Source organism: Drosophila subobscura, chromosome U (genome assembly GCF_008121235.1).
Source record: "Drosophila subobscura isolate 14011-0131.10 chromosome U, UCBerk_Dsub_1.0, whole genome shotgun sequence".
Lineage (NCBI taxonomy): Eukaryota > Metazoa > Arthropoda > Insecta > Diptera > Drosophilidae > Drosophila > Drosophila subobscura.
The window spans coordinates 1,799,401-1,826,446 of NC_048534.1; the positions used below are offsets into that span (position 1 = coordinate 1,799,401).

The 27,046-nt window shown below is 44.3% G+C and overlaps 2 protein-coding genes across 4 annotated transcripts in view; one reads left to right on the forward strand and one right to left on the reverse strand.

The window, feature by feature from the left end:
- The window catches only part of LOC117900751 (neural cell adhesion molecule 1), a 111,658-nt gene that overhangs the window by 17,094 nt on the left and 67,518 nt on the right, over positions 1 to 27,046 (reverse strand). For both annotated transcript variants that reach the window (XM_034811232.1, XM_034811233.1), the window contains 4 exons: positions 17,474 to 17,619; positions 14,410 to 14,554; positions 2,394 to 2,524; positions 581 to 740 (listed from right to left, as the gene is read on the reverse strand). In XM_034811232.1, coding sequence (XP_034667123.1) covers positions 581 to 740; positions 2,394 to 2,524; positions 14,410 to 14,554; positions 17,474 to 17,619 — 582 coding nt within the window. The remainder of the gene's footprint in view (positions 1 to 580; positions 741 to 2,393; positions 2,525 to 14,409; positions 14,555 to 17,473; positions 17,620 to 27,046) is intronic.
- LOC117900750 (protein strawberry notch homolog 1) lies at positions 4,872 to 11,393 on the forward strand. Of its 2 annotated transcripts, XM_034811230.1 has the most exons (4): positions 4,872 to 4,964; positions 5,031 to 9,483; positions 9,546 to 10,722; positions 10,790 to 11,393. In XM_034811230.1, the coding sequence occupies exons 2-4, from the start codon at positions 5,070 to 5,072 to the stop codon at positions 11,349 to 11,351; spliced, it is 6,153 nt and encodes a 2,050-aa protein (XP_034667121.1). In that variant the 5' UTR covers positions 4,872 to 4,964; positions 5,031 to 5,069; the 3' UTR covers positions 11,352 to 11,393. The 2 variants fall into 2 exon arrangements, with proteins under 2 accessions (XP_034667121.1, XP_034667122.1); XM_034811231.1 differs by lacking the exon at positions 4,872 to 4,964 and having other exon boundaries at positions 5,001 to 9,483.

Consider the following 27,046-nt stretch of genomic DNA (forward strand, 5'->3'; position numbering starts at 1 on the left):
CTCTGTCCATAGTCAGGTTACTCTTTCCTGCAGTGCATAATGAAGCACAAAATGCAAAAAAAAAAAAAAAAGAAAAGTAAGGAAAATTGCAATCCATCAAATTATTCGGGGAGTGGAGTGGACAGGGCCAAACAGTTGTTAGGATGGGTGTGGGGCGGGAGGGTTGGAACGACAACTGCAACGTCTGCAGCCTCTCACTTTATGATAAGAAAACAGACGAACGCAGAGTGTAGGCGGAGAGGGAGCTGGCAGGCAGCGTGAAAGAGAAGGCCAAAGTCAGACAAAACACATCGAGAGCGGGACACAGAGTGAGATTAAGAGAGGTAGAGAAAGAGTGACGGAGAGTCAGAGGCAGACATTTTCCAGATATACGATTCATTAAACCAAAGTGCCGCTTGGCAAATTTATGCTTAAAATCGCAGTTGCATCGCAGTAGCAGGGAGGCATCAGCGACAGCAGCAACGTCCTGCCAGTGGCAAGAGTTCTTGTTTAAACAACAGCTCCACTTTTCTGGTGGTGCAGGGTCAAAAGGACTCAACTCTGGCTTGTTGTTTTTTGTGCTACTAGCACGACTACTCACATTTCACACGCAACGGCAGCTGATTGCTGACCGTTTCGCCCTCATCGTTAATGGCGCTGCACGCATAATTCCCGGCATAATGCTTCGTGATCTTCTGCAGGACCAAACTCTGATTGGAGCGTATGACACGAGCGGATGTATTGTGTTCCAGATGAATTCCCTGAAGGTAAGAGATTATAAGAATTAGTTGTGGAAATATTAGTAATGTTATTTTTACATTTGGGAGGGTTATTCGAGGGAGAAGTTGTGCCAAAACTTGTTGCTCATACATCCCACATTACTATTCAGATGAAGAATATTTCCATTTGGCTATGGAATTGTTAACGAAATTCCATTAACTTTCCACTCCTCCCCATCCCATCTCTGTCATAGTTACAACGAAATATATATTTCTTCCCGCCCTTAACATGAAAATACAACTTAAAATACTGCACTCATCTCGCAGAAGTCACTTGCATAGAACACAAAAAAAACGAGAAGGGACGTGTGAGGCGCTTGTTACGCGTCACATCTTTTATACCCGGTACTCAGTAGGACATCACTACCTTAGCGGTTTTTTTCTTTAAAATTTAAAATTTTTTCTACATACATACATATGTATGTGATCTATATCACTTCTCACGCCAACACGCTCTTTTAGCTCGCCGTCCTCCCTAAGAGCCGCACACTGCACGAAGTAGAGTGTGGAATGAGAGAATGTGCAAAATATAAATAAAAAGCTGCTGAGGTTGGTTTAGTCACTGCAAATTAATTTCTTCATTCTGGCTATAAAAATGATCCAATGTGATAATTTTTCAGTGATCTGATAGATATGGTCATTCCCTTCGGAATAGCGTTTTAGTTTTGTTTTATTTTTAAAATTGTGGATGCCGCAGATTTTCCCCCTTTGTGTGGGCGGAAGGAAATACACTTGTATCAGAGTGAGCATAAAGCAGTCTGGAGGCAAGTTTGTCGGCTTTAGCTTTTATATTCTCTGAGAACTAGCCGACAGGCAAGACGGACAGACAGACGGACAGATATAGCCTCGCCTATTGATGTTGATCAAGAATATTAATACTTAATGATGTAGCAAACGTTTCCTTCTGGGCGTTAAATACATCCACTTTTGAGCACAAATACATTATACTCTATTTACTCTTCGAGTACCGGGTATAAAAATAACGGATCACAAATATAATCCGTAATCTATTCGGCAATCACTCAAGCTCAAATTTCAATTTGGCAAAATCCGCTAAGCGCTTCCGAAAGGCAAAAATTCCCACAAACAAAATGGCAGAGGGGAGAGGCCTCCGGATGGAGCGGATGGGCATGGAGATGGTTGGGATTGGAGCTGAGTGATTGCCAAGCGATTGCAGTTGAGCGTCGGCAAAATCAATGCCAAAAGTTTTCAAAACTATTTCCACTCAAAATGGAACCACAGAACCCCCGAATCCACACCCTCGCAACATTTCAGTGCACACACACACACATGACCCCAGTGGCCCCCAGTGGATCTGGCGTGAATTGAAATGAGCAAATGCAGCAGTAGAGGCACTGGCATCTGCCAATGAGACGGCTTGCTCAATGCATCATGACATCGGCGGTGGCGACTCCCCGAGCACAGCCACCTCAATACATACGCAGCTTGTCATGTTATTGACACTTAAACAGAAATGAATGGAAGAAGCCAGCCGAGTAGAAAGCCGGGACCAGCCCGGAACGAGAGTACCAGAGATCCAGGCACAGGTTGACTTTGCATTGGTCCTGCTACTGATTTTGGCTGGCTCTTCCACTACTCGTACTCCGGGGGAGACTGAGAGTTGATGCAACGTACATTATGCAACCACAGCAGTTTCCGCCATTGAGGATTCGATTGTACGTGACACTCGAAGTAAACATCATCGCCTTCCTTGATATCATCCGGTGTCAATGTTGAGCCCAGGCGCAGAGTGACCAAAGGTGGATCTGCAAAGAGATACAGAAACGGGGAGAGATAAAGAAGAGATGAATTAACTTTTAATTGACAAAATCTTGGGCAAGGGAAATCAATGTGGAAAAAATGTCTTAAGTGAAAATTGCTGTAAATTAGCTAAGGGAACTTTTAAAAAAGATTTCCAGTAACAATTGGCAGCTCAAACATCTTTGAACTTTATTTAAGATCTGTCTTCTTCGCAGAAAACTATAAAATTTCCTCTCTGGGTACTTGGCAATCTTATTTCAGTTATCATTGTTAGCAATTATCATTACTAGCATTTGAACCGCTGACGTTTGTTCGGTTCGGTTGTGGCAGCCAGATGAGAATTTAACGCTCAGCACCATGGCTTGTGCCAATGTTAATATTCCACTTGCAATTGACACCACAAGTGTCGAACCTTATATTCCTTTATAGTCCTGGAAGGGACTCCTCGTGGCTTAACAGCATCCAACAATAATTGGGGTATTGCAATTTGCTCCACAAAATTAGTTTCTTTATCTATATTTAAAGGGTTGCATAAGTATTCCTCACAATTTTACCTTTTCCAACACTAATAGGGTGTATTTTAGGCTTTAAAAAAAATACAATTTTGTTAGTGTTGGAAGCGGAAGAGTTTCCTTTCGGCTTAATGTTATTCAACACAAATTTCGTTGGTTTAGGTTTTTAAAAAAATATTATTATTCTTATTAAATTATTCCAAATGCCACCACAAATATCAAATAAATATCTTTTGAGATACTAAGCTTTTTTAATAGCTGTTGCCAAGAGGGTTTGATGCACGAAAATGTACAATTTATTTACTAGCGATATTAGGCGTATGTATTGCTATGTGTAGATGTACCAGTACTATGTATAAGTTATTGGCTAGCTATATTAAGCTTATATGTGGGTTAAATAAGGTGTAGAGATTTTGTACGAAGACCGCGAACTATGGACATCCGTTCCTGACTTACTAAGGGCAGGCGGGTCGAATTGGCCGTGCTCTAATGCAAGCGAGAGCGTTGGATCGAGACAGCGACAGGGAAGGTGAAAGAGAGGCGAGATTCACACATAGACCGCGACTTGTATTCGCGTAAATCTTCCAACTGCAAGTGTCAGCTCGCGTAGAGATCGAGCCTGCGCCAAAGCCAGAGCCAGCAATAGAGACTGTCATGAGGCAAGCTGATTTAATAGTTTTTGCAAATATGAGCGATTTAGAGCAATAACAGGGACAAAGTGCAACATTAACCAAGAGTTATGGCGACATCGCCTTTACCATCGCTGAGGTCCTCAAGATGAGATGGAGGCGGAGGCTGAGGATGCTGTGGAGGCTTCGCCTCGACTTCGGCTTGGGCTTCGACCGCTGTTTGCCAACATGTGTTGCCGCTTAAGTCGTTTGAATTTGCTTAACGAGCCACAAACTTTGCGACAAACCGAAAGCAACAGCAGAATGGATCCAGAGACCCGTAGACCGGAGACCAAAAACCAGAAGCCCGGAGACCCCGCCAAAGCCAAAGGAAGAGGCACACAAACATGACAGCGAGAGCGACAGGGATGAGGACTGGGGGCGGCGCACGTGCCAACCTTAATATTGTTGAGTTATTGGCGGCCAAAAACCAAACGTCGACAGTCAAGAGTTAGGCAACAAAGCGGGCCAAAACCCCCAAGCCAAAAAGCTCCCCGCCTAACCCTCCTTTCCATCCTGGAAAACTTTAGAATGGCCCGGAAAACTTTTGCACTCGCCTTTGGTCCGTCGTCCTCTTCATCGTCTCTTTGCAGTTGGTCGGGCGGGCAGACGCCCTGGCAATCAGGCAAAGTGCTTGAAGGTCTACGGAAAACTCTTTTCACTGGAAAAGTCGCGTCGCGTATTTCCGCACACATGTTGCCGGCCATTTTTGTGACTATCATTTAACGTTACGGCTGCAGTTGTGGCGCTACCCATGCGCTGCCTCATGCCACATCCAGGTAAAGATTTCGGAAGTGCTCAACGGCTCCTCACAATTTATGTGCAACAAAAAGAAAGCTTTAACAGTTGGGCATATATTGAACAGTGCTGCCTCCTTAAATTCGGGAATATCTTCATCAATTAAACTATGCAGCATTTGAATAAATAATTTATAATACTTTATAATCATTTATTTAAGGATAATTTCGAAACTCAACTGAAACCGAACCACGAACGAATACTCATCAGCAGAGTTGGAAGGTATTTTTGTTAATTTTCCAACACTAATTTGGTAATTTTTAGCACATTTTCAAAAAGACTTTTGACACATTAAATAAGAGCTAGCAAGCTGTGAAATTCCTCAAAGTGTAAGCCGAAAAAAATCAAATATAAGCCTCATTCAGGGCCTGACTATCGCCCGATTCGGATCGGAAAAGATTAACTACGAAATAATTTATAAAATAAACAAATATTTTAAGAAATTTTTGCCATTCATTACTTTGCCTGTAAGTGTTTGTTGTTGCGCAGTGCCGTGCCTATATATTCCTAGCCGTAATGTATATCTGGTTTAGAATTTTGTAGGGAACCGAACCAAACCAAAGACGTAAAAAATGCCACTAAAACTCTGCGTCGTTCCGAATGAGGGGAAGCGTGAGAGAAAGCGTCGTGCTAAAAAGGCTCAGCAGCAGAAGGCACCAATCAGCAGGCGGGACTTTCTGCGTATGGCTGAGGAGGATGCGTGCTCCATGTACGGCGGTCCTGGCGACCCTCCTCCTGTTCCGGAAAAGCCGGCAGCTGTGCGCTCTAAAATTTTGCCGTTGAGTTTTGAGCTGCATCTGAAGCCCAAAATGTCGGCCGCGAAGGAGGAGCTATCGAAATCTGTGATAGAAACGAGCTGCCGTCGTTCATCTGCTGTTTGTCGAGAGTTAAGGACTATGGCAGCAGTTCCGATTGTGGAACCATTCCAGGAAAAAATTGTGGAACCAATCGTGGAATCTGTTCAGCAAACATTCTCCCAATGCGCAGATGTAGACGTGGCACCAGTATCGGATACTTTTGAATCAATTTGGGCAGAGTTCGATGAGCCTGCAATGAACTGGGAACTTCCGGCTATAGATGCGAATCTCGTGCCACCGACTGAACCCCAATGTGAGCTGCCCGCATCACAGTGTCCCAAACAATTTTATTCAATGCAACCCAGTAATACCGATCAACCAGTGCAATCATTGCACGATTTAATCGATTCTCTATGCCCTGAAAACCCGATTCAAACACTGCCCGCGATAGCAGCGCCAACTTTAAATCAGGGATGGGACCATATGTATTCACGTCCCTCCAATCTAGCACCGATTTCGCAGGAATTCTGTCAACAAATGCTAACTGAATCTGAGATGTTTTTTCCACCAGTTAAGCAGAGCGGGAACTCGATGGCTTTATGTGCCTCCGTCCAACCAATGGCATCAGCAGGCCATCAAAGCTGGGACTCCACAAATCATCTGCAGCATTGGGAACGGTTCCATAGCTCCATGGTGCCGCCTGTTGCACGTGACACTCCGATTCCTGTGCCACAATCATACCAGAGCTGGGACGTTAATCTAAAAAATGTTACACAGATGCAGATGGCACAGCCTCCAGTTACCCCAGTAGACGCACCTAAAAGCATTGCCATAAACATGCCAAAAGCTTACCAAAGCTGGGACACAGTGCCACAAAATCATATTTACAATGGGAAACAAGCGGAACATCCGATGAATATGCCACAATCAAATCAGAGTTGTAATTCGGGCTTCATAATGCAGCAGGATAATGGGAAAGAAGTCCCTCTATCTGTTCCAAAAGCCGCATACAATTCTCCTCAGATCTGTGATATAGGATTAAATAATGGCCCACCCACCGGTTCTACTCGTCCTGTTCTCATACCTGTCAGCCGTGTGACATCGGCACACCTCAGTACTAGCAATAAACCATCTCAAAAGTCTAGCTCTTGGCTAGAAGAAATTATGGAAGATGTGGAAAATCCTGAGCAATCAACCACGGAACTCTTGATTCAACAAGTGCAGCCGGCAGCCAATCCTTCAACTTTTCATAACGCCAACACCAAGATCTTGAGCAATCATTTTGAAAACACTTGTCATGGCACCGACTCTGAACTCGTAAAAATACAGAAAACTCGTGTGATGACAGCAAACAATCCGATCAAAATGTCAATACTGGATCATGCCCATAACTCTGTGTACAAAAATCAAGTTAATACTGTGGTAGAGCCGACCTTTCATTTTACACCATCAGGACAAGCTATAAATATGAAAAAAGAACACATAACGATGCAAAAAGAAATCACAAGTTTGCAAAATCTTTCTTCTAATTTGAACTCTGTTTCCGGTCAAAAAATTGAGCATGTTAGCACTCTCCAAGTACCAATCAAAACGCCTGTGATCCGTGTGAGACTAGCAGACAATCCGATGCCTGAGTTAAAAGCTATTCCCTCAACCCAGTTACCTCCGATTAACCATATAATATCCAAAGCAAACTCATTGAATGCACCAAAAGCCAACCAAAAAGGGAACCCATTAGCTCAAAATCAAATTGATAATGTGGCAATGCAACATCCACCAACTGTGAATGTCCCAATGCCCATTATTGGCGTCAGACCAGCAGACAATGCGCCTCAAAAGGCAAAATCTGTCCCTAAAAAAAAAATTATAAATGTGTCAGCACCTATTGGACAAATGAAACGAGCAGGACAATCGATAACTGTGCTAAAACAACCCATAACTGTGACTAAAATGCAAGCTCCTTTCCTTAACTTGAACTCTGCATCCCAAGAACCGGTTCAAACAGTGAACGCTGTGCCTATACCCATGAAGCCTCCTATAGCCCGTATGAAACCTTCAGAAATCACAACCAATATACTGACAGGTACGCAGAACTTAGACTCTACCATCCAAATTCAGTTGGAAAATGGAGCAACGATCCACATACCGCAAGTACCAGTAACCACGGCAACAACAATAGCAGCCAAATCTCGAGGACAGCAACCCATGGGCATGCCACAGGTGTGTCAGCAACCCTTGACTATGCCACAGCCGTGTCAGCAGTTTCGCATGACGGGCGTCAAAGTACAGCGTAATCCTCCTGCAGGGGCCCAAGAGTTCAACGGAGACCAAAGGCCAAGGCTGATCTATGTAAAGAGTGCCACTGGCCAGAATATACCCGTCTCCTTTATGACAGGACCCGATGGTTTGATCACACAGGTAAAAAGGCTGCCACCGAATGAGGTGAGTCGAACACCTGCGAATCGATTTACGAATGGACTGCCGCCGTTGGAGCCAATCACGCCAAAGATCGTTCAGGCGCCCAACACGTGTACCACGATGCACGGACCCGTGAACGGTGCAGGATACTTTTGCGGGGTCATGGCACCCGATCAGGCCGTGGAGGATGAGGAGGTGGACTACGAAGAGATTGGGGTGGCCGAGACCTTTGCCGAGTACTGGCCAACGAAGCTCAAGCAGGGCATGCCCCATCCAGATGCCGTCGTGGAGACGGCCACCCTGTCGTCGGTGGAGCTGCCGGACATCACCTACGACCTGTCGTTGCCAGCCCACTTCCAGATCGCGGGCAGCCTAAGTGCCCTGCAGCTGGAGGCCGTCATCTATGCATGCCAGGCGCACGAGCGGATCCTGCCGAGTGGCGAGCGTGCCGGATTTCTGCTGGGCGACGGAGCTGGTGTGGGCAAGGGCCGGGCCATCGCTGGCATCATCTACAACAACTATTTGAAGGGTCGCAAGCGTTCGCTGTGGATATCCGTGTCGAACGACCTCAAGTTCGATGCGGAACGGGATCTCCAGGATATCGGAGCGGGCACGAGGATCAAGGTGGTGTCGTTGAATAAATTAAAGTACTGCCGCATCGACTCTGAGGAGAATGGCCGCTTTCGCAAGGGCGTCATCTTCTGCACTTATACGGCACTGATTGGGGAATCCCTGACGGCCTCCTCCAAGTATCAGGCGCGTCTGCGGCAGCTCGTCCAGTGGCTGGGCCACAACTTCAAGGGTGTCATCGTCTTCGACGAGTGCCACAAGGCCAAGAATCTGACGATGGGCAATGCGGGCAAGTCCACCAAGACCGGCACCACAGTCCTCGAGCTGCAAAAGCTACTGCCCCTCGCCCGGGTGGTCTACGCCTCGGCCACGGGCGCCAGTGAGCCCAAGAATATGGCCTACATGACACGGCTGGGGCTGTGGGGTCCTGGCACCGCCTACGCAGAATTCGTGGACTTTGTGTATGCGGTGGAGAGACGCGGTATTGGCGCAATGGAACTGGTGGCCATGGACATGAAGCTTCGCGGGACCTACATTGCCCGCCAGCTGAGCTTCAAGGATGTGACCTTTCACATCCAGGAGGTCAACATGCAGCCGTCCTTCACGAATGTCTACAACCAGGCAGCGGAACTGTGGGCAGACATCAGCAAGAAGTTCACCAGAGCCTGCCAGTTGATGAACGTGGACAATCGGCTGCAGAAGATCATCACTTGCCAGTTCTGGTGCGCCCATCAGCGCTTCTTCCGCAACCTGTGCATCGCTTCCAAGGTCAATACAGTCGTCAAAATGACCCGCCATGCTGTACGGCACGGCAAGGCTGTGGTCATTGGCCTCCAGTCCACGGGAGAGTCGCGTACGCTGGAAAATCTGGAGCGGAATAATGGCAAGCTCACGTCCTTTGTGTCCACCTCGACGATGATCATTCAGTCGTTTGTGGAGAAACACTTTCCAGCTCCCCGGCGCGAGGCTTTCATCGAGCTGCTCAGCACGGGGGAGTTTGTGCCGGAAACGCGCAGCCAGCCGCCGCGTGCCAAGAAGCCGCGCCCCACGAATATCGACTGGATGGAGGATGTGGATGGTGGGGACTCCGAGGATAGCGACGTAGAGATCCTACAAGAGCGCTGGCCCCCCCTACCCGAAGAGTCAGCGAAGGGGCATGGACGGAAGCGACGTGGAAGGCCACCGACAAGGACCGAAAAGGGTGAGTTTTTACTTGTAGCTTTTATCGTTAATCTTCTGTGGTATCTTCTGTGGTGTCTCTAGCGGAACGACTGACTATGCAGGATCGCATTCTGATGCACTTGCATGGGAATATTCTGGCTGCCAGGCAGCTTGAAGCATCGGAATTCGATCCGAGCGTGCCACAGCAGCCGAAAATCACAGAACGCGACGTGACACGGTGCATCCTGATGAAGGAGAAGCTGCTGGCGCGAGTGGAGGAGCTGGGCCGCCTCCTGCCGCCCAATACGCTGGACAAACTCATCTCGAAGCTGGGCGGCACCAGCAAAGTGGCGGAGATGACGGGCCGCCGGGGACGGGTCGTACGCCTGGGACGCAACGACTTTCGGTACGAGTCGCGCGTGGAGGAGGACATCTCGATGGATCTGGTGAACTACAGGGAGAAGCAGCGCTTCATGGAGGGCGAAAAGTTTGTGGCCATCATCTCGGAGGCCGCCTCCAGTGGCATCTCGCTGCAGAGCGACAAGAGAGTGTCGAATCAGCGCCGCCGCCTGCACATAACGCTGGAGCTGCCGTGGAGCGCAGACCGTGCCATTCAGCAGTTCGGTCGCACCCATCGCTCCAATCAGGTTAATTCCCCGGAGTATGTGTTTGTCATCACGAATCTCGCGGGGGAGCGACGCTTTGCCTCCACCGTGGCCAAGCGATTGGAGAGCCTCGGAGCCCTGACCCAAGGCGATCGTCGGGCCACCGATGCCCGGGATCTGTCGCAGTTCAACATCGACAACTCCATCGGAAGACACACGCTCGAGCATGTGATGCGGCAGATGGCTGGCGATAGGCAGCTGACAACGAAGCACATTCCCGACTCCTTCGTGGGAAACTTCCACGAAGACTGTGCCACGGCTCTGGTCGGCGTGGGGCTGCTCAGCATGAGGCAGGACAACGACCGCAAGACCTTCACCGTGGAGAAGGACTGCAACAACATCACAAAGTTCCTGAATCGCATCCTCGGCTGCCGCGTGGAGATCCAGAATGCCATCTTCAAGTTCTTTCTGGGCAACATGTACTCGCTGATCACCCAAATGAAGCGCACGGGTCGCTACGATCTCGGGATACTGGATCTGGATGCCCACGGGGCAAGTGTGACGTCCGTGAAGCTGATGCTTTTCACGAGGGAACATGCCACGGGCACAGCAGCCACAGAACTGCACACGGTGAAGGTGGAGCGTGGCATGTCCTTTGAGCAAGCTTTGGCCAAGTAAAAGAAGAATACTCTACACATAATCGAGTCCTTCAGGTAATTCTAATTTCCTCTCTCCTTGCAGATTCCGCAGGGAGGCCAAAGACTCGAACGAAGGATTTTACATCCTCAAGCAAAAGAAACGCAATAAAAACACTGCAGTCCTGTGCCTCAATGGACAAGGCCCTTCCACTTTGGTGACACGCAAAGAATCCTCCACGCCGAGCCCAGTCTATCTGCAGCTGTACCGCCCGAATACTGGACCCCAAGTAAAGATCGAGAACCTCGCCTCCATTTCTCTACGCTATGTGCTGGTGAGTCCGGAGGAGGCACAAGAATACTGGCAGCACCAGTACGACATCTGCCTCGACAAGTGCTCCCATGTGTTCTGGAGCCGCCTCTGCCCAAATCCCAACAGCTGCGAGGTGGGTCTGCGCGTGCGCACCTACCACGTGCTGTCCGGCCTGATGCTGCCCATTTGGGGACGAATTGAGAAGATCATTGAGCGGAATGGCCGCAAGATACAGATCATACGCGTCAAGACGGATGTCAACAAGAAGATTGTCGGCACATTGGTGCCCTCAAGTGTCTACAATGAGCTGGTTGAGGATTTGTCGGCGGATTCAATGGTTTCTAGCAATCAGTAAAGGGATGCTAGAGAGGCCAGAGAAGGGAGGTATAGATTTGTGTGATTTTCTGCCATTCTGGCTGGGCTATTTTATAGTACAATAAAATATCAAAGAATTTAAACATTCTGCACTCGAAAGATGGACTTCCACCTTTCGCATTACTTTCCTTTGGGAAGCTTGGCAACCATTCAAATGGTGAGCCATTCTCTATTGTCTATTGGCCGCTTTTTATGCTGCTGTTTTGGGCACTTTAAGAATAACTCAAATTGTGGCATTCAGTGTTGGGGAATAAATATATCGCGTTGGCTTTCGCTTTTTAGAAATGCCAGGCACGCGCACACCAGAAATAGCAGCATCAACAGCAGCAGCAACAGCCATAAACAACGGCAACAAAGGACACTTTACAGGCTCTGTGTGTGTGTGTGTGTGTCTGGGTGCTGGCGGTAGCAAAGAATGTCATATGTATGGAGGGGGGGTGGATGTGCACTCGCCAGTGGGGGAATGGGAATCTCTACAGCGTCTGTGATTGCATTGCATGTTTCTGTCTTGTTTCCATTTGCCAGGAGACCAACTAAGAAGGGAGAAGGACTCGTACGAGTGACTCTCAGCCACCCTCACCGTCTCTCTCCCCTCACGGTCTCTGCTACATTATAAATTTTAAAACGCACACTCACATAGGAGATATAAACAACATTATACAATGGCAGTTGTTCGGTGGGAAGTACTAGCAGTAGAAGTCGGACAGAGGCAAGTGTGGGAAGATACAGGATGGGGAGGAGCTACTGCTGTAGAAGTAGGAGTACGATTACGAGTACTGCGCATCGTATACCGTCTCGTATCCTGCATACACATCTACGAATAAAGTATTTGCCAAATGGCCTTGGCAAATGTCGTGCCTAAGGAGCCAGAACATAACGTTGTTATTCGGTGGCATAATAACTCAAGCGTGATGCAGATATCACATGTTGCAGCACCAGGACAGCACCATTCGTTTATTCGCTTAAATTAAAGTCAACTGCAGGATACAAAGCCATATATGACATTTCGGGGAGGGGATGAACAATGGCCTCTAAGAAATTATGGCCAACATTTTGCGGAGGAAACGGAGACTTTGTGCCTGAAAAATTACACAATGTGAAGGGATATAACCGAAGGGACAAGTATAAATCAGTGATTAGCTATCATTTGTCTTGATTGCCAGCTAAAGATGATCTAGCAGTGGGTTTTGGTAAAAGGAAAATCCAATGGTAAAGCTGGATATTATTGTGAAGTTTTACATACAAAAAGGAAGAAATATTTCCAAGTCGCTTTTTAATTACATTTCAGACATGACCATTAGCTGCTCGTATTTCATAATACTTTCGGCAATAAAAAATCGCACCAGAAGATTTGTATAATTTACATTCATGTAGATTACATTATATGTAGATAAAATATCATTCCTAATCATAGAAAATACCTTCGTTTAAGAGTTTAATTTAATTTATAGAAAATTCATTTCCGAAATTTCCACCACTTTCAATTTTTGTTCTGCCTCATTCTTCCTGAATTAAAAGCTTTCAAAATTATATTGCTGGTCTGGTCTGCTGCTCCGAACCATAGATCGATTCGCCCCGAATTGTTGTCTCTCCACGACCTGGCTTCATTTGCCGCCACGCGAGTACATTATAAAATTGTTTGTTTTCTGAGAAATTTTACCCAAAAACTCCAGTCAAGTGTCTGCCATGCCGCAACATACTGTCCTCCTCTTAGGCAGTAGATATTCATGCATGGAGTTTGCTTTGTTGTTCCTGTGGCTCTCACTACGTCCCGATCATAAAGTTTATTTGCCCCGAGACGCCCAACAGCAGCAACAGGAACAGAGGCAATCGCCTTAACGGCAGCGCCAAAGAAATAAAAAACAGACAAATAAAAAATAATATTCTAAAATATGAAGTACTGGGCCAGAAAGTATATGTGGCGCATAAACAAATTTATATAATCAAGGCACATATGTACATATGTACATGTGTATGTTCATTGTACTTACATATGTATGTTCATACATACATACATATGTACATGCGGGTATGTACATACATATGTACATATACATTTTCCTTAGCGTACAGCAGTAATTTCTGCTAAAACAGTAGGCGTGGCCCAGCACTCTGTGATTGAAGAAGCAGCAAAATGAATAGGAAAATGTTCATATTTTTAACAAAAGAAAAGCAAAGAAAGGCCATTACGAGATGCACACACAAACAAATAAGGGTGTAAATACAAGTGGCACGGAAAACCCCGCATTGGCCATACAATCGAATACATTTTGAGCGCCACGCGGAAACACCCGGCTTATACGTAACGCATTCGTACTATTCTCTCTCCTCCCCCTTTGATGGCACAAGAACTTGTACTCGTACTCGTTTTTTACGATGTCCGCAGTGTGCTTGCCCCAGCGATTTCCCGTTAATATTTTTTGGGGTGCTGGTTCCCACGGTGTGGCTTAAACCTGTGGTATACATATGTAATTGTCAAGAGATTTCCTCCGCAGAGGGTACCAAACGCGATCCCCCGCGCCCGCGATCCTCTGCATTGGTGGCCACTCCACTTTTGTGCCAGTAATTTTGTTTATTCTAAATTTATGTTTATTAAGGCCGCCGCATCAGCAAAAGTCCTTAATTTAATTTAAGCGACTGCCATACATTTTGATAGCCCACATATTTCATTTGTCCATCCACCAACCCCCTTTCAACGTGTGTTTTCGGTGGGGGTTTTCCTTTGGCAAATTATTCACAATTTGTCATTTGTCTTTGATTTATTTGCATTTTAAAGGCTTTCAACGGCAAACGCTGGCATTGGGGCGACATCGCCAACGAAATAAATTTTAGCCTGGTCGTGGTCCTGGCTCTTGTCCTACCTTTTGGTAGCTGTCGGCATTGCCTTATTTTTTTCATTTCCCCTTTCTCTCTATCTCTCTCTTTCTCTCTCTGTCGCCTTTTGCCAAGCGAATTCTTTGGGCCTTGCCCCTGGTCCACCACCCTGCGTTCCTTTTTACGTATTCTTTAGATTCTTAAACACAATTTGTAATACTTACAAACGACATTCAATTTCCACATGGTCTCCAAATACAGGCCATTCACATTTGGATTTTCCGCACGGCATGTTATCGATTTTCCATCATCGTCTGTGGTCGGCACAAAGCTCAGCTCTGAGCGTGTTGAGTTCTTTGATATGTCGTCCTGTTTAGACACAAAAAACAGATCGTTGAAGGGAAGAGAACAGAAAAAAGAGAGAAAAATTATAAGAACATTTTTCTGCATTAATGAAGTTTTTAGACCCAGACTTGGGTCAGACGAAGACTCTGCTTTGAGGCAAAGTTTTCATCTGTTTCGTTTTATTTTTAATGAGCCTTTTTTTTGTCGTCGTTTTTGTTCTTGTTGCAAATTGGATGAATGTGGAAATATGTTATGTTTGCAATTTAAAATTTGTTGCATATTAATGTGTACTATTAAAAGTAATTTATTAATGTATGAGTGTTTGTTTTACGGGTCTTATGGGTCACATGTGTGTGGGATGTTTTAGGAGCAGTATAAATTTAATGGCAAAGAAAAACAGCGGCAACAAAGGCGTCACATAATTAGTTGAGCCCGTCACTCTCTCCTGCTCTCTATCATGTTGTAGTGTCTTTGCCTTACTCTCTACATCTTCTATTTATTTTACATAAACTGCTGCAAGGGAATACTCGTATGTTGTGAATGGTTGGACTGGAATTTCTCCCAGTTTTGTGTGTGCTTTAGCAGGTGCTAAAGTGTCGACACTTGGCGGGCATATAAATCCTTGTGTTGCACACATTTAAGCGATTGGGTTTGATAGGAAATGCTTTCAAAATTCAAGGAACTCTTTGTGAAGTGTGAAATAATATTTCTCTATTTGTAAATCCAGCATCTCATTCCCTTAGCTTTCTTCTTAACATTCTCTAACCAATTATGAGCTCTGTTGACAGATCAAATCACATTCCAGACTCTAAGTGAGCGTCATGTCAATTCAGATTACTGCCAAACACAATCCTTGACTTAATGAGAGGTCCCCTGTCTCGTCTCTCGGTCTCTCGGTCTCTTTACTACCGAAACTTTTACTGAAAAACCCTCCGTCCAACATTTACATTTCTATAGACCACATACACCAAATGCTTTCAATTTATAGGCTAAACTTCTCAATTAGACCGTCTGCAGGGCTTTGATTAATGTTTTTGCACAGCGCCACACAGCCACCCACACAGACACACAGGACGAATAGGCATGTAAAACATGTGGGATGGCGATGGCTGCCGGTAGGATCCATCCGACGTGTGTGTGTGTGTGCGGGGGGAGTGGGGTGGCGGTATGGGGCTGCCTGCTCGGATTCGACGTGTGGCACGGTTGGCAGGAGAGTTGCGGGTGGTCTTTGCCGCATTACGGCAACTTTATGCTACATGAAAACTAGTGAAAAACATTTCCGGTCTTTAAAAACATTGAGCCCAGAAAGCAAACCCAGAACCAGAGCTAGTAACAGACAAAAACGGCATAGCAATAAGCGTGTATGCATACAAGCCGGATATTTTTGGACATAAACAACGGACCGGGACCTAACCAGGACTCCGACTCGTGGACTCAAGGGCTCGAGAGGTCCCGCCCGACAGACAAAAAAAATGAATTGCAACAAAATTGCGCCAAAACTCCCATAAATTTGTCCAAAGTTGACTAGAGCACACAACTAAATAGAGAGAGAGAGAGAGAAGGAGAGAGAGGGAAAAAATAAAAATATAAAAACAGAGGAAAAGGAAAGCAGAGGATCTTGGTAGTGTCGAAAATGGAGATACCCTTGGAGTTCCATGAATTAAATGATGGATGAGAATTTGAATGTGAGACGCTTTTTACGCGTCACAACTTTTATATCCGGTACTCAGTAGTACATCTGTACCTTGTAGTTTTTTTTTTTAATATTAAATTTTACATTTGTTCTACATCTGCATCTATATCTACATCTACATCACGCTCTCTTAGCTGGCCCCCTCGCCAAGAAACGCACACTACACGAAACAGAGTGAGAGAAAATGTGAACAAAATAATACAAATCTGCTGGGCGGGGTGGTGTTAGCCACTGCAAATTAATTTCTTCATTTTGGCTATAATAATTATCCAATCTGATCCCAATTCGGTGATTTGATAGCTTTTTGATGGCGTTTTTAGTTTGCTTTTATCTTCAAAATTGTGGATACCGCAGATTTTCGCCCATTGCGTGGGCGGAAGGGGGCGAAATTTTGAAATACACTTGTAGCAGTGTGAGCATACAGCCAACTGGATGCAAAATTGGGTGGCTCTAGTTTTTAATAGTCTCTGAGATCTAGGCACTCAACAAGACGGACGGACGGACGGACGGACGGATGGACAGAGAGACTTGGCTATTTCGACTCGGCTATTGATGCTGATGCTCAAGAATATATATACTTTGTGGGGTCGGAAACGCTTCCTTCTGTATGTTACATTTTTTTTACCACAAATACAATATTTTGTACAATACAATATTTACTTCTCTAGTACCGGGTATAAAAAAGTAGTGTTACAGCCAAAGCACAAGCAAAAGCATTGTAGAGGAGTGTCCTGGAGTGGCGGGGGAATCGTTTTTGTATTGTGGAGTTTATATCACATTATCTGCTGTTTATTCTAACCAAGTTGCGGAGGTGGTATCCGCCCGCAGGACGAACGATGAGTGTGAACCACGCCCAGGGACAACAAGTGGGTGGAAATACACTGCATACCCCACCATTCCCATTCCCAGTTCGTCCCCTTCCAATCTCTATCTGCCATTGTCTGTGGATGTCTCTGATGGTTGGTTGAATGGGTGGTAATGGGTGTTTAGATGAGTGTGTGTGTGTGTGTACGTGTGGAAAGAGTTACGGGCCACGTTTGTTTTGGCATGACTGTGCAAACAAAATAAGTTATCGAGCTTGAACGTGAGTCAGTCAACAGCAGACGAGAAAGACCGACGAGAAAGGCAGGTAGAGTGGAGAAAGCCAGCAAACTAGCAGCGTCAATTGCGGTCACTCCAGGACCCAACACACACAGGACTCTACTCCACTCTCTTTCCACTCTCTCTGCTATCTCGCCCCCACCACTCACCTTCGTGCGTCGTAATTGCCGTTTTCCCTTGTACCACGTGATGATGGCGTTCGGTCGAGAGCCCGATGATTCGCAGGCAACTTCATAACGACGATCGGCAATCATTGAGCTCGGTGGCTCCAGGATACGCACCACCAGTGGTTTTACTGCAAAGCGAAAATACAGAACAGAGAACTTGATAGTAAATAGTGATAAGAATGGACATTCAATTGAATTGCATTGCAATTGTAATTAAAGTTCTGTTTGCCATCGTATTTCATAGACCCATAATTGCCGGTGCCAGGGTGCCCTATCCTATCCATTCCCTTACAATATATCCTTACAATCGGTAGAGTACCTTTCGTATCAACAACAATTTGTGTCTATTACGTCTCGACAGCTCTCGAGTGTTGCACTTCCTGGATGGCTGTGGCTAATTGCCGCTTGCCAGGATTATGACTTTGTTCGAGCACTTCCATTGCCTTTGCATTTTTTCTTTTGCCATGTTTCCGTGTCTACAGCTCGTTGATACTCTACTCAAAGAACACGACCGACATTTTTGTTGACGCCCCGACCCTATCCACACACAATCGACAGCTGTAGGCCTAGGGCCGTTGGCCGTGTGTTCTTCCTCCTTGGCATATAATTATTTAATGAGGTCACTCTCATAATGTTACTTAAACTTGGCATTTAACCTTATGGAAAATAGAGTGGTACACTCAGAGAAAGAGAAACACTAAGATTTACACTTGGATTAAAAAATGTACTCCAAGAGATTTCCTCTGAGAAGAGGAATTACAAAAAAAGACTCTAAATTAATATTACTAAAGCAAAAATATTTGCCGTGGACGTTGATATGCAATGACTGCACCACAAGTGGCCCATGCGGCACCACGCCCCACTGCCCCACCGACCGAGGGGCGCTGCCGCATGACGCGCGGCGAGTTTAACCGAACCGGTCGTGAACATGCAGGAAAGATAGATGTTAAGCTAATATTCGAGGAAAATAATAGCTAAACACAACTAAAAGAGCTGAACAAGCAGAGTTACCAAAATCAACGAGTAGGAACGTGTGAGACGCTTCGTACGCGTCCCAACTTGTATACGGTACTCAGTCAGTACATCTGTACCTTATTGTTTTCTTATTCGAATTATACATTTTACATTTTAAATATATTCTACATCTGTCATCTACATCTGTTCTCACGCCAACTTTTAATACGCCAATACTTAAAATTTTTAATTTAATTAATTAATTGAATTTAATAAAAATTCAAAATTTGACGCTTCGATCCAAACCAACTTTTTATGAAAGATATGGGGCTTAGAAACGGTTTAATAATAATTGTTGTTTTTTTCTGACAGAACGTTTTTCTAAACGTCCTGTGTCTATTATTTTTTTATAGATTAGTGTATTGATTGGGCGTCGTTTAAGGTATCGCCATGTACATTCATACACATCTCGTTTGTTCTCTTTCGTAGTGACCAGACGTGTTTTTTTTTGCGCTCCGTACTTTCTGTTCTATTTTGGATAAACAACCGGTGTTTATTTCAAAATTAATTACTAAATTTGCATACTGAATGCCTTACAACTTTAACCTGTCCTGATACGCGAGTGCATGCCGGTTATTTGTGTAAAAATATAGAGTTAATCTCTTTATTTTGTGCGTCGTTTAGTCGTGTGTTTGTGCTTTTTATACCCGGTACTCGAAGAGTAAATAGGGTATATTGTATTTGTGCGGATAACGGTTGTATGTAACGCACAGAAGGAAACGTTTCCGACCCCATAAAGTATATATATTCTTGATCAGCATCAATAGCCGAGTCGATTGAGCCATGTCTGTCTGTCCGTCTGTCCGTCCGTCCGTCTGTCCGTCCTGATGAGCGCCTAGTACTCAGAGACTATAAGAGCTAGAGCCACCAAATTTTGCATCCAGACTTCTGTATGCTCACACTGTTACAAGTGTTATTAAAAAATGAGCCACGCCCCCTTCCGCCTCCGCAAAAGGGCAAAAACCTCCCAAATCTACAATTTTGAAGATAAAAGAAAACTAAAAACGCCATTCCGTAGGGAATGGCCATATCTATCAGATCATTTAATTGGGATCCGATTGGATCATTATTATAGCCACAATGAAGAAATTAATTTGCAGTAGCCAAACCCACCCCGTCCCGCTGCATTCACACTCTGCTTCACGCTTTTTATGGCCTGGCCCCTGACACGTCACTGCCTCTGGCTCTGCCGCTGACTCTGCCGCGACTCTGCAGTGTGTGTTTCTAGGGGAGGGTGGCGAGCTAAAGGAGCGTGTTGGCGTGAGCAGTGTTGTTGATGTAGATGACAGATGAAGAAAAAATTTAAAATTTGACAAATAACCGCTAAAGTGCAAATGTAGTACTTAGTGCCGGGTATAAAAGTTGTGACGCGTAAGAAGCGTCTCACACGTCCCTTCTCGTTCTTTTTGTAAGTACGCCCTCACTATTAGCCGCTCTCTCTTGTATTTGCGTAGTTCTCGCTCGAGTTAACTGTTCTTCCTCTCTCGCTCTCTAAAGTTTCTGTGCAGCAGCGCACGCTCTCTGCTTAGCTTTCGCTGCACTTGTTCTTCTGTCCTCTCTCCGCGTAACTGTTTTTCGATTCCGCTTGTCGGCACACTGGTCCCATTGCTATTTGTTTTGAGAAAATAATTTGTATATATTTTTTATTCACATATCTTATATCTATATATATAAAAGAAAGTCGTATTTGTTACAACAATTATAACTCGAGAACGGCTGGACCGATTGCCATGGTTTTTGATTTGTTGGATTTGTTTCCGTCGCGAGTAGCAGAATACATCTTAAAAACAACTTATGGCCTGTTTGTTGCGGCCTTAAGGCCAAAACTTTATATTTTTTCTAAAGACATCATGTGTGTGTTCAGAAATTTGTCTAAGAAGTTCACTTGTTCATTTGTTGTTCATTTGTATTTGTTTAATCATATTTAATATTTGTTTTATTTATTTGTTTAATTTTGTATTAATCATTTTAATAACAATGCCGCGTCCTAGAAGATCTAATCTTTCCCAGCGAAGCCGTAATGCAATTAGGCAACGGAATATCGCGAGTCAATTATCTGATGCAGTACGAGAAATTGCACGAGAACAGCGCCGCGTTAGTATGGAGCAAAGAAGGGCCTTAATTCGTGCTTCTCAAACACAAGAGCAAAGAGAGAGAAATCGTCGAGCTTATCGTACAGATGAACAGAGGAATAATCTTCGAAGTGCAAGAAAAAATGGTTCAAGTATTGATTTGAATCGAGCAGCGTTTCTGTATGATTGCACCATCGACTACAGCTTGCATCGTTTAGATTGCATTGGTCCAATGGACGTTATTTGCCAGCATTGTGGAGCATTGAAGTTTGCTGGTAAAACGCCTGGTTTTTGCTGCCTTAGTGGTAAAGTGAAGTTGCCATTATTGGTCCCGCCACCAGAGCCATTGTGCCCCCTGCTTTATGGCGAAACACTAGAATCACGACATTTTCTAGCGTTTCTGCATTGTTGAACGATCTATCTGCTGATGATTTCTCAAAGCAATTGCTGACTATCGGTAATAGTCGTGTTCCTGTTGACAAATCGAGCGGTTTGATTTCATTTTCTCCAAATTTTTGCAATTTCGTATCATCAAAAGACGAGCTTATCAACAAAGTATTCCCGGATATCATTGCTAACCACAAAAATACTAAATGGTTAAGTGAGCGAGCAATTCTGGCCGCTAAAAATAAAGATGTAGATGACCTCAATCTTATAATTCAAAATCAAATCGTAGGTACTCTGTATTCATTCAAATCTATCGACTGTGTAACAAACGAAGAAGAAGCCACTAATTATCCAACTGAATTTTTAAACTCCTTGGATGTGCCTGGTTTACCACCGCACAATTTAAAACTGAAAGTTGGCTCGATAGTCATCATGTTTAGAAATTTAAACCAACCAAAACTGTGTAATGGAATGCGTTTGGTGATAAGAAAACTGATGAGCAATGTGATTCACGCGTCGATACTTAAAGGAAAATTTAAAGATGAGGAAGTTCTTATTCCAAGGGTTCCGATGATCCCAACGGATATGCCCTTTGAGTTTAAACGAATTCAATTCCCGATTCGTCTTGCCTTCGCCATGACGATCAACAAATCACAGGGCCAATCCTTGACTATTTGTGGCCTCAATCTAGAAAATGCATGTTTTTCTCATGGTCAATTGTACGTGGCATGCTCACGTGTCGGCAAACCATCCGCTTTATTTGTTATTGCGCCTGACCAAAAAACAAAGAATGTCGTTTACCACAAAGTGATTGAATGAAAATCCTATTACCATCGCATTGGATCATTGCAACCTATAGAAGATGCACAGCATAAATTCTTGCAAATATACTTCATGGGCAATATGGAAGAACAACTTGACAGGCGTCAAGGGATCAACACAGCTACGAAGAGAGCAATTCTCCAAGATCTGCAGCAAATGCTTCATGAACATCATGCATTGGTCAGGCTGTTCAAGTCTGCTTTAGAGCGCATGCCAAGTAATTGCAATTCGGTCAAGTCAATTAAATACATTTGCAAATATGTCACGAAAGGGAGCGACATGGCGGTTTTTGGTATCCAAAATCCAATACCAACGATGAAATCACGCGCCATCAAGTTGATACTTTTTTGTTTCTATCTATATAAACATATTATTTTGTATTATTGTTTTACGTTCATCAAAGCCTAAATTAGTTCAGCTAAAAAGTTACACGAAATTCATTGACTGTTAGGCGGTGCGAAGTTTTCCAGTCAGCTAGTATTTAATATAAATAATGAAATACGTGGTTGTGTGTTCCGCTTGCAAGAAGCAGATCACCCACGACCAGCCGAACATCCCATGCTGGTTCTGCGATACAGTTGCGAGGCATGTCGGTCTGTCGAGAATGACATGGTCACATTTATGAGGCAGACGCGAAAGGGCTTTAAGGAGCTGACCGTGGGCTTTAAGAAGAAGTACGATCGGCTTCTAGCCATGGAGTCTCAATTCAGCGGTTTTAAACTGCTGAATGAGTCTCCTAGGCGCAAAAAAGTCACTCCTCGTGATCTGCAAGTGCCTGTCCCTCGATCGCTCGCTGCTGATCAACTGTCTCCGTCCACTCCGATAGTGCAGCAGCTAATTTCGTTTGCCACTCCAATGGCAACGACAGCCGCTGGTGATCAAGTTTCGGCTACCGAATCGATCATTTTGGAGAACATGCAGACAGTTAGTACTGTAGCGTCCGTGTCTGTCGAGTCCGTTCCAAAGCCACATCATATCATATCTATTTCGATCTCACCAGTTAATAAACGTCCCGGGCCACCGGATATTGCCGTCACAGGTACCAGATCGGTGGTGCCAAAACCTCTGGTGGGAGTCCCACCAAAGCGGCAAGTTTTTGTCTCTCGGCTTGCCCCTGACCTCACATCTAATGATGTAACTGTTTTTATACAAAGCTAAATAAAAGCCGATGGCTTAAAGGTGGAGAAGTTTAATTTCTCTTATGCCAGCTTCTTTCAAGATTAGCGTATCTCCAACTCAATTCGAGACCATTTGCTCTTCCAAATTTTGGCCAGAGCACCTGGTAGTGGAAGAGTTTAAGGCTAAGAAGAACAATAGGCCCCCCGTAACTCTTCCCAGTAGTGAGGCCAGTGCTCCTTCCTCCTCTGCTCCATCCACCTCTTCCCACTTCAATTCCTCGCAGTCAAAAAACTAATTTCCCTGTTTTTAGCCTATCAAAATGCTCGCGGCTTACGTCGGAACTTTTCATAGTCCAGGTTTCACAAGACCTGGAATTCCTCTGTGTCAGACAAATTTTTCCCGGCCAGTCTATTTATGTCACTTGCTCGTATATTCCACCTACTTCGGATGTATTAATATACGAGCAGCACTTGTCCGCCTTAAAAACTGTATCTTCCTCGCTATCTGACAAAGACTATTTAATAGTTCTTGGGGACTTCAACCTGCCATTTACTGTTTGGTCATCGGTTAACAAGTCAAATAACCTTGTGCCCATTTCACGACATGATTTTATTGATGGCTTATTAGACCTATCCCTGTCTCAAGTCAACCATGTGAAAAACTCCTTGGGTCGATTGCTTGATCTGTGCTTTGTCTCGGATCCGACCTTAGCGTTGTTAACACGAGCACTCCCGCTCACTATTCCTGAAGACTGCTATCATCCTACTTTCGAAGTATCGGTAGATATTGGACCTACTGTATCGGATCGTGTTGGTAGGCTATCTGAACGCGTCCGCTGCTTTCGTAAAGCCGAGTTTACGAAGCTCAATAACTTAATTAGGGATTTTGATTGGTCCGCTCTGTACTCGTGCACTGACGTCATTGAAGGCACAAACATTTTTTACAATGTACTTGACACAATTTTTGACACGTGTGTCCCACTCTCATGTCCGACTAGATCTGCGAAACCTCATTGGTTCACCAAAGAGTTATCCAGTCTAAAGAACCTAAAATCAAGACTATTTAAAAAATCTCAAGAAGTTGGTTCTCCCTCTTCTCTTTCTAATTACTTAATAGCTCGGTCAAATTTCACTGTTCTTAATGCTCAATGCCATAGGAACTACCAACTTCGATGCAGGATACGTTTTTCACAGGACCCTAAACAGTTCTACAGCTTTGTAAACAGTAAGCGTAGAACGTCCGCACATTCATCCTTGCTATCATTTTTGAATATGTCGGCAAACAATGATCAGGCAATCGCCGATCTTTTTGCACAATTTTTCCAAACCACCTATTCCCAGGAAAGCTACCCAGGCACTATGTATCCATATAGTTTACCAAGGTCGAATGGCATTTTCTGCCCTTTGTTAAATGAAGGCTCCTTACTTCATGAACTTAAATTAGTTAAGCCGGTATTTTCACCGGGCCCTGACGGAGTTCCCGGCTGTGTACTCACGTACTGTGCCGAGTCTCTGTGCGGACCTTTGCTTAAATTATTCAATCTATCCATCCATTCTTCTAGCTTTCCCCCCATCTGGAAGGAATCCTTTATAATTCCTCTCCATAAGAAAGGTAGCAAGTCGACGCTAAAAACTATAGAGGTATATCTAAGTTATCCGCTATTCCTAAAATGTTCGAGAAAATTTTAACTCCGCACTTGCAACGTCTTTGCAAATCACTTATATCTCCAGCTCAACAACCACTAATCTTTTAGAGTTCACCTCCTTTATCATTAAAGGCTTCCAAGGTAACTTGCAGACGGATGTTATTTACACGAGTCATTCGATTCCGTAAACCATTCTCTTCTTGCACAAAAGCTTGACCTTCTAGGGTTTCCGCACAATCTATTGAGATGGATTTCTAGCTCCCTGTGTTCTAGGTCTCAAAGGGTCCTTTTCAAAAACTCCGTATCTTTACCTGTCATGGTTACTTCTGGAGTACCACAGGGTAGCCATTTAGGCCCCTTACTTTTCACACTCTTTATTAATGACCTGCCTTCTGTCTTAACAAATTCTCGAATACTTATGTATGCGGATGATGTTAAGCTCTGTGTCCAGTATAAGGACATCTCATTTCACTCTCGCTTGCAATCTGATCTCAATAGCTATCAGTCATGGTGTTGTGCAAATATGTTACACCTTAATGCCTCGAAGTGCAAAGTAATGACTTTTCATCGCTCCAGCCCCTTACTGGCTCCTTACACCCTCTGCGGTAGTTCTCTTGAGAGAATTACATTGGTTGATGATCTTGGTGTTCAACTAGACCCCAAGTTAAAGTTTTCTGAACACATTTCTACCATGGTGAAGAAAGCCATGGGTGTGCTTGGGTTTATAAAGAGGTGGTCAAAGGAATTTGATGACCCCTATATAACGAAGACTCTCTATATCTCGCTTGTTCGTCCGATTTTAGAATACGGCTCATGTGTATGGTGTCCTCAGTACAACATACATCAGGACCGTATTGAATCAGTACAGAAAAACTTCTTATTATTTGCCCTACGGGGCCTCAACTGGGATGCAACTGTGAGACTGCCATCCTACCGTAGTAGACTTCTTTTAATAAATCTTCCATCCTTAGTTAGTCGTAGAAAAATGCTTGGTGTAATTTTTATGCACAACTTGATCAAGGGGGATGTAGACAGCCCTGACTTGTTGAGGCTCGTAAACTTTACGATTCCCATTAGACCCACTAGAAACTATATTCCTTTGTTCCTTCCAATGTGTAGATCGAATTATGCCTTGCACGAGCCCTTTAGAGTGTTATGCTCGGATTATAATTCCCTCTATCACATTATATCCTCGACTCACTCCCTTCCTCTTCTTAAATCTCTTATACTAGCCTACCTCTTCCGTAGTTAGTTTAGTTTTAGCTTTGTCTTGTTTCTGATTTTGGTAAATTTTGCTTGCTTAGCTATAGTTGCTCTAGTTTAGTTGTGTTTAGTTCTAATTTTCCTCGAATATTACCTTTATCTTTACCTGTTATGGTTACTTCTGGAGTACCACAGGGTAGCCATTTAGGTCCCTTACTTTTCACACTCTTTATTAATAACCTGCATTCTCTATTGACAAATTCTCGAGTACTTACATACGTATGTGGATGATGTTAAGCTCTGTGTCCAGTATAAGGACATTTCATTTCACTCTCGCTTGCAATCTGATCTCAATTGCTTTCAGTCATGGTGTTGTGCAAATATGTTACACCTTAATGCCTCGAAGTGCAAAGTATTGACTTTTCATCGCTCCAGCCCCTTACTGGCACCCTACACCCTCTGCGGTAGTTCTCTTGAGAGAATTACATTGGTTGATGATCTAGGTGTTAAACCCCAAGTTAAAGTTTTCTGAACCCATTTCTACCATGGTGAATAAAGCCATGGGTGTGCTTGGGTTTATAAATTGGTGGTCAAAGGAATTTGATGACCCCTATATAACGAAGACTCTCTATATCTTTCGTCCGATTTTAGAATACGGCTCATGTGTATGGTGCCCTCAGTACAACATACATCAGGACCGCATTGAATCAGTGCAGAAAAACGTGTTACTCTTTGCCCTGCGTGGCCTCAACTGGGATGCAACTGTGAGACCTGCCATCCTACCGTAGTAGACTCCTTCTAATAAACCTTCCATCCTTAGTTAATCGTAGAAAAATGCTTGGTGTAATTTTTATGAACAACTTGATCAAGGGGGATGTAGACAGCCCTGACTTGTTGAGGCTCGTAAACTTTTACGATTCCCATTAGACCCACTAGAAACTATATTCCTTTGTTCCTTCCAATGTGTAGATCGAATTATGCCTTGCACGAGCCCTTTAGAGTGTTATGCTCGAATTATAATTCCCTCTATCACATTATATCCTCGACTCAGTCCCTTCCTCTTCTTAAATCTCTTATACTAGCCTACCTCTTCCGTAGTTAGTTTAGTTTTAGCTTTGTCTTGTTTCTGATTTTGGTAATTTTTGCTTGCTTAGCTATAGTTGCTCTAGTTTAGTTGTGTTTAGTTCTAATTTTCCTCGAATATTACCTTTATCTTTACCTGTTATGGTTACTTCTGGAGTACCACAGGGTAGCCATTTAGGTCCCTTTTACTTTTCACACTCTTTATTAATA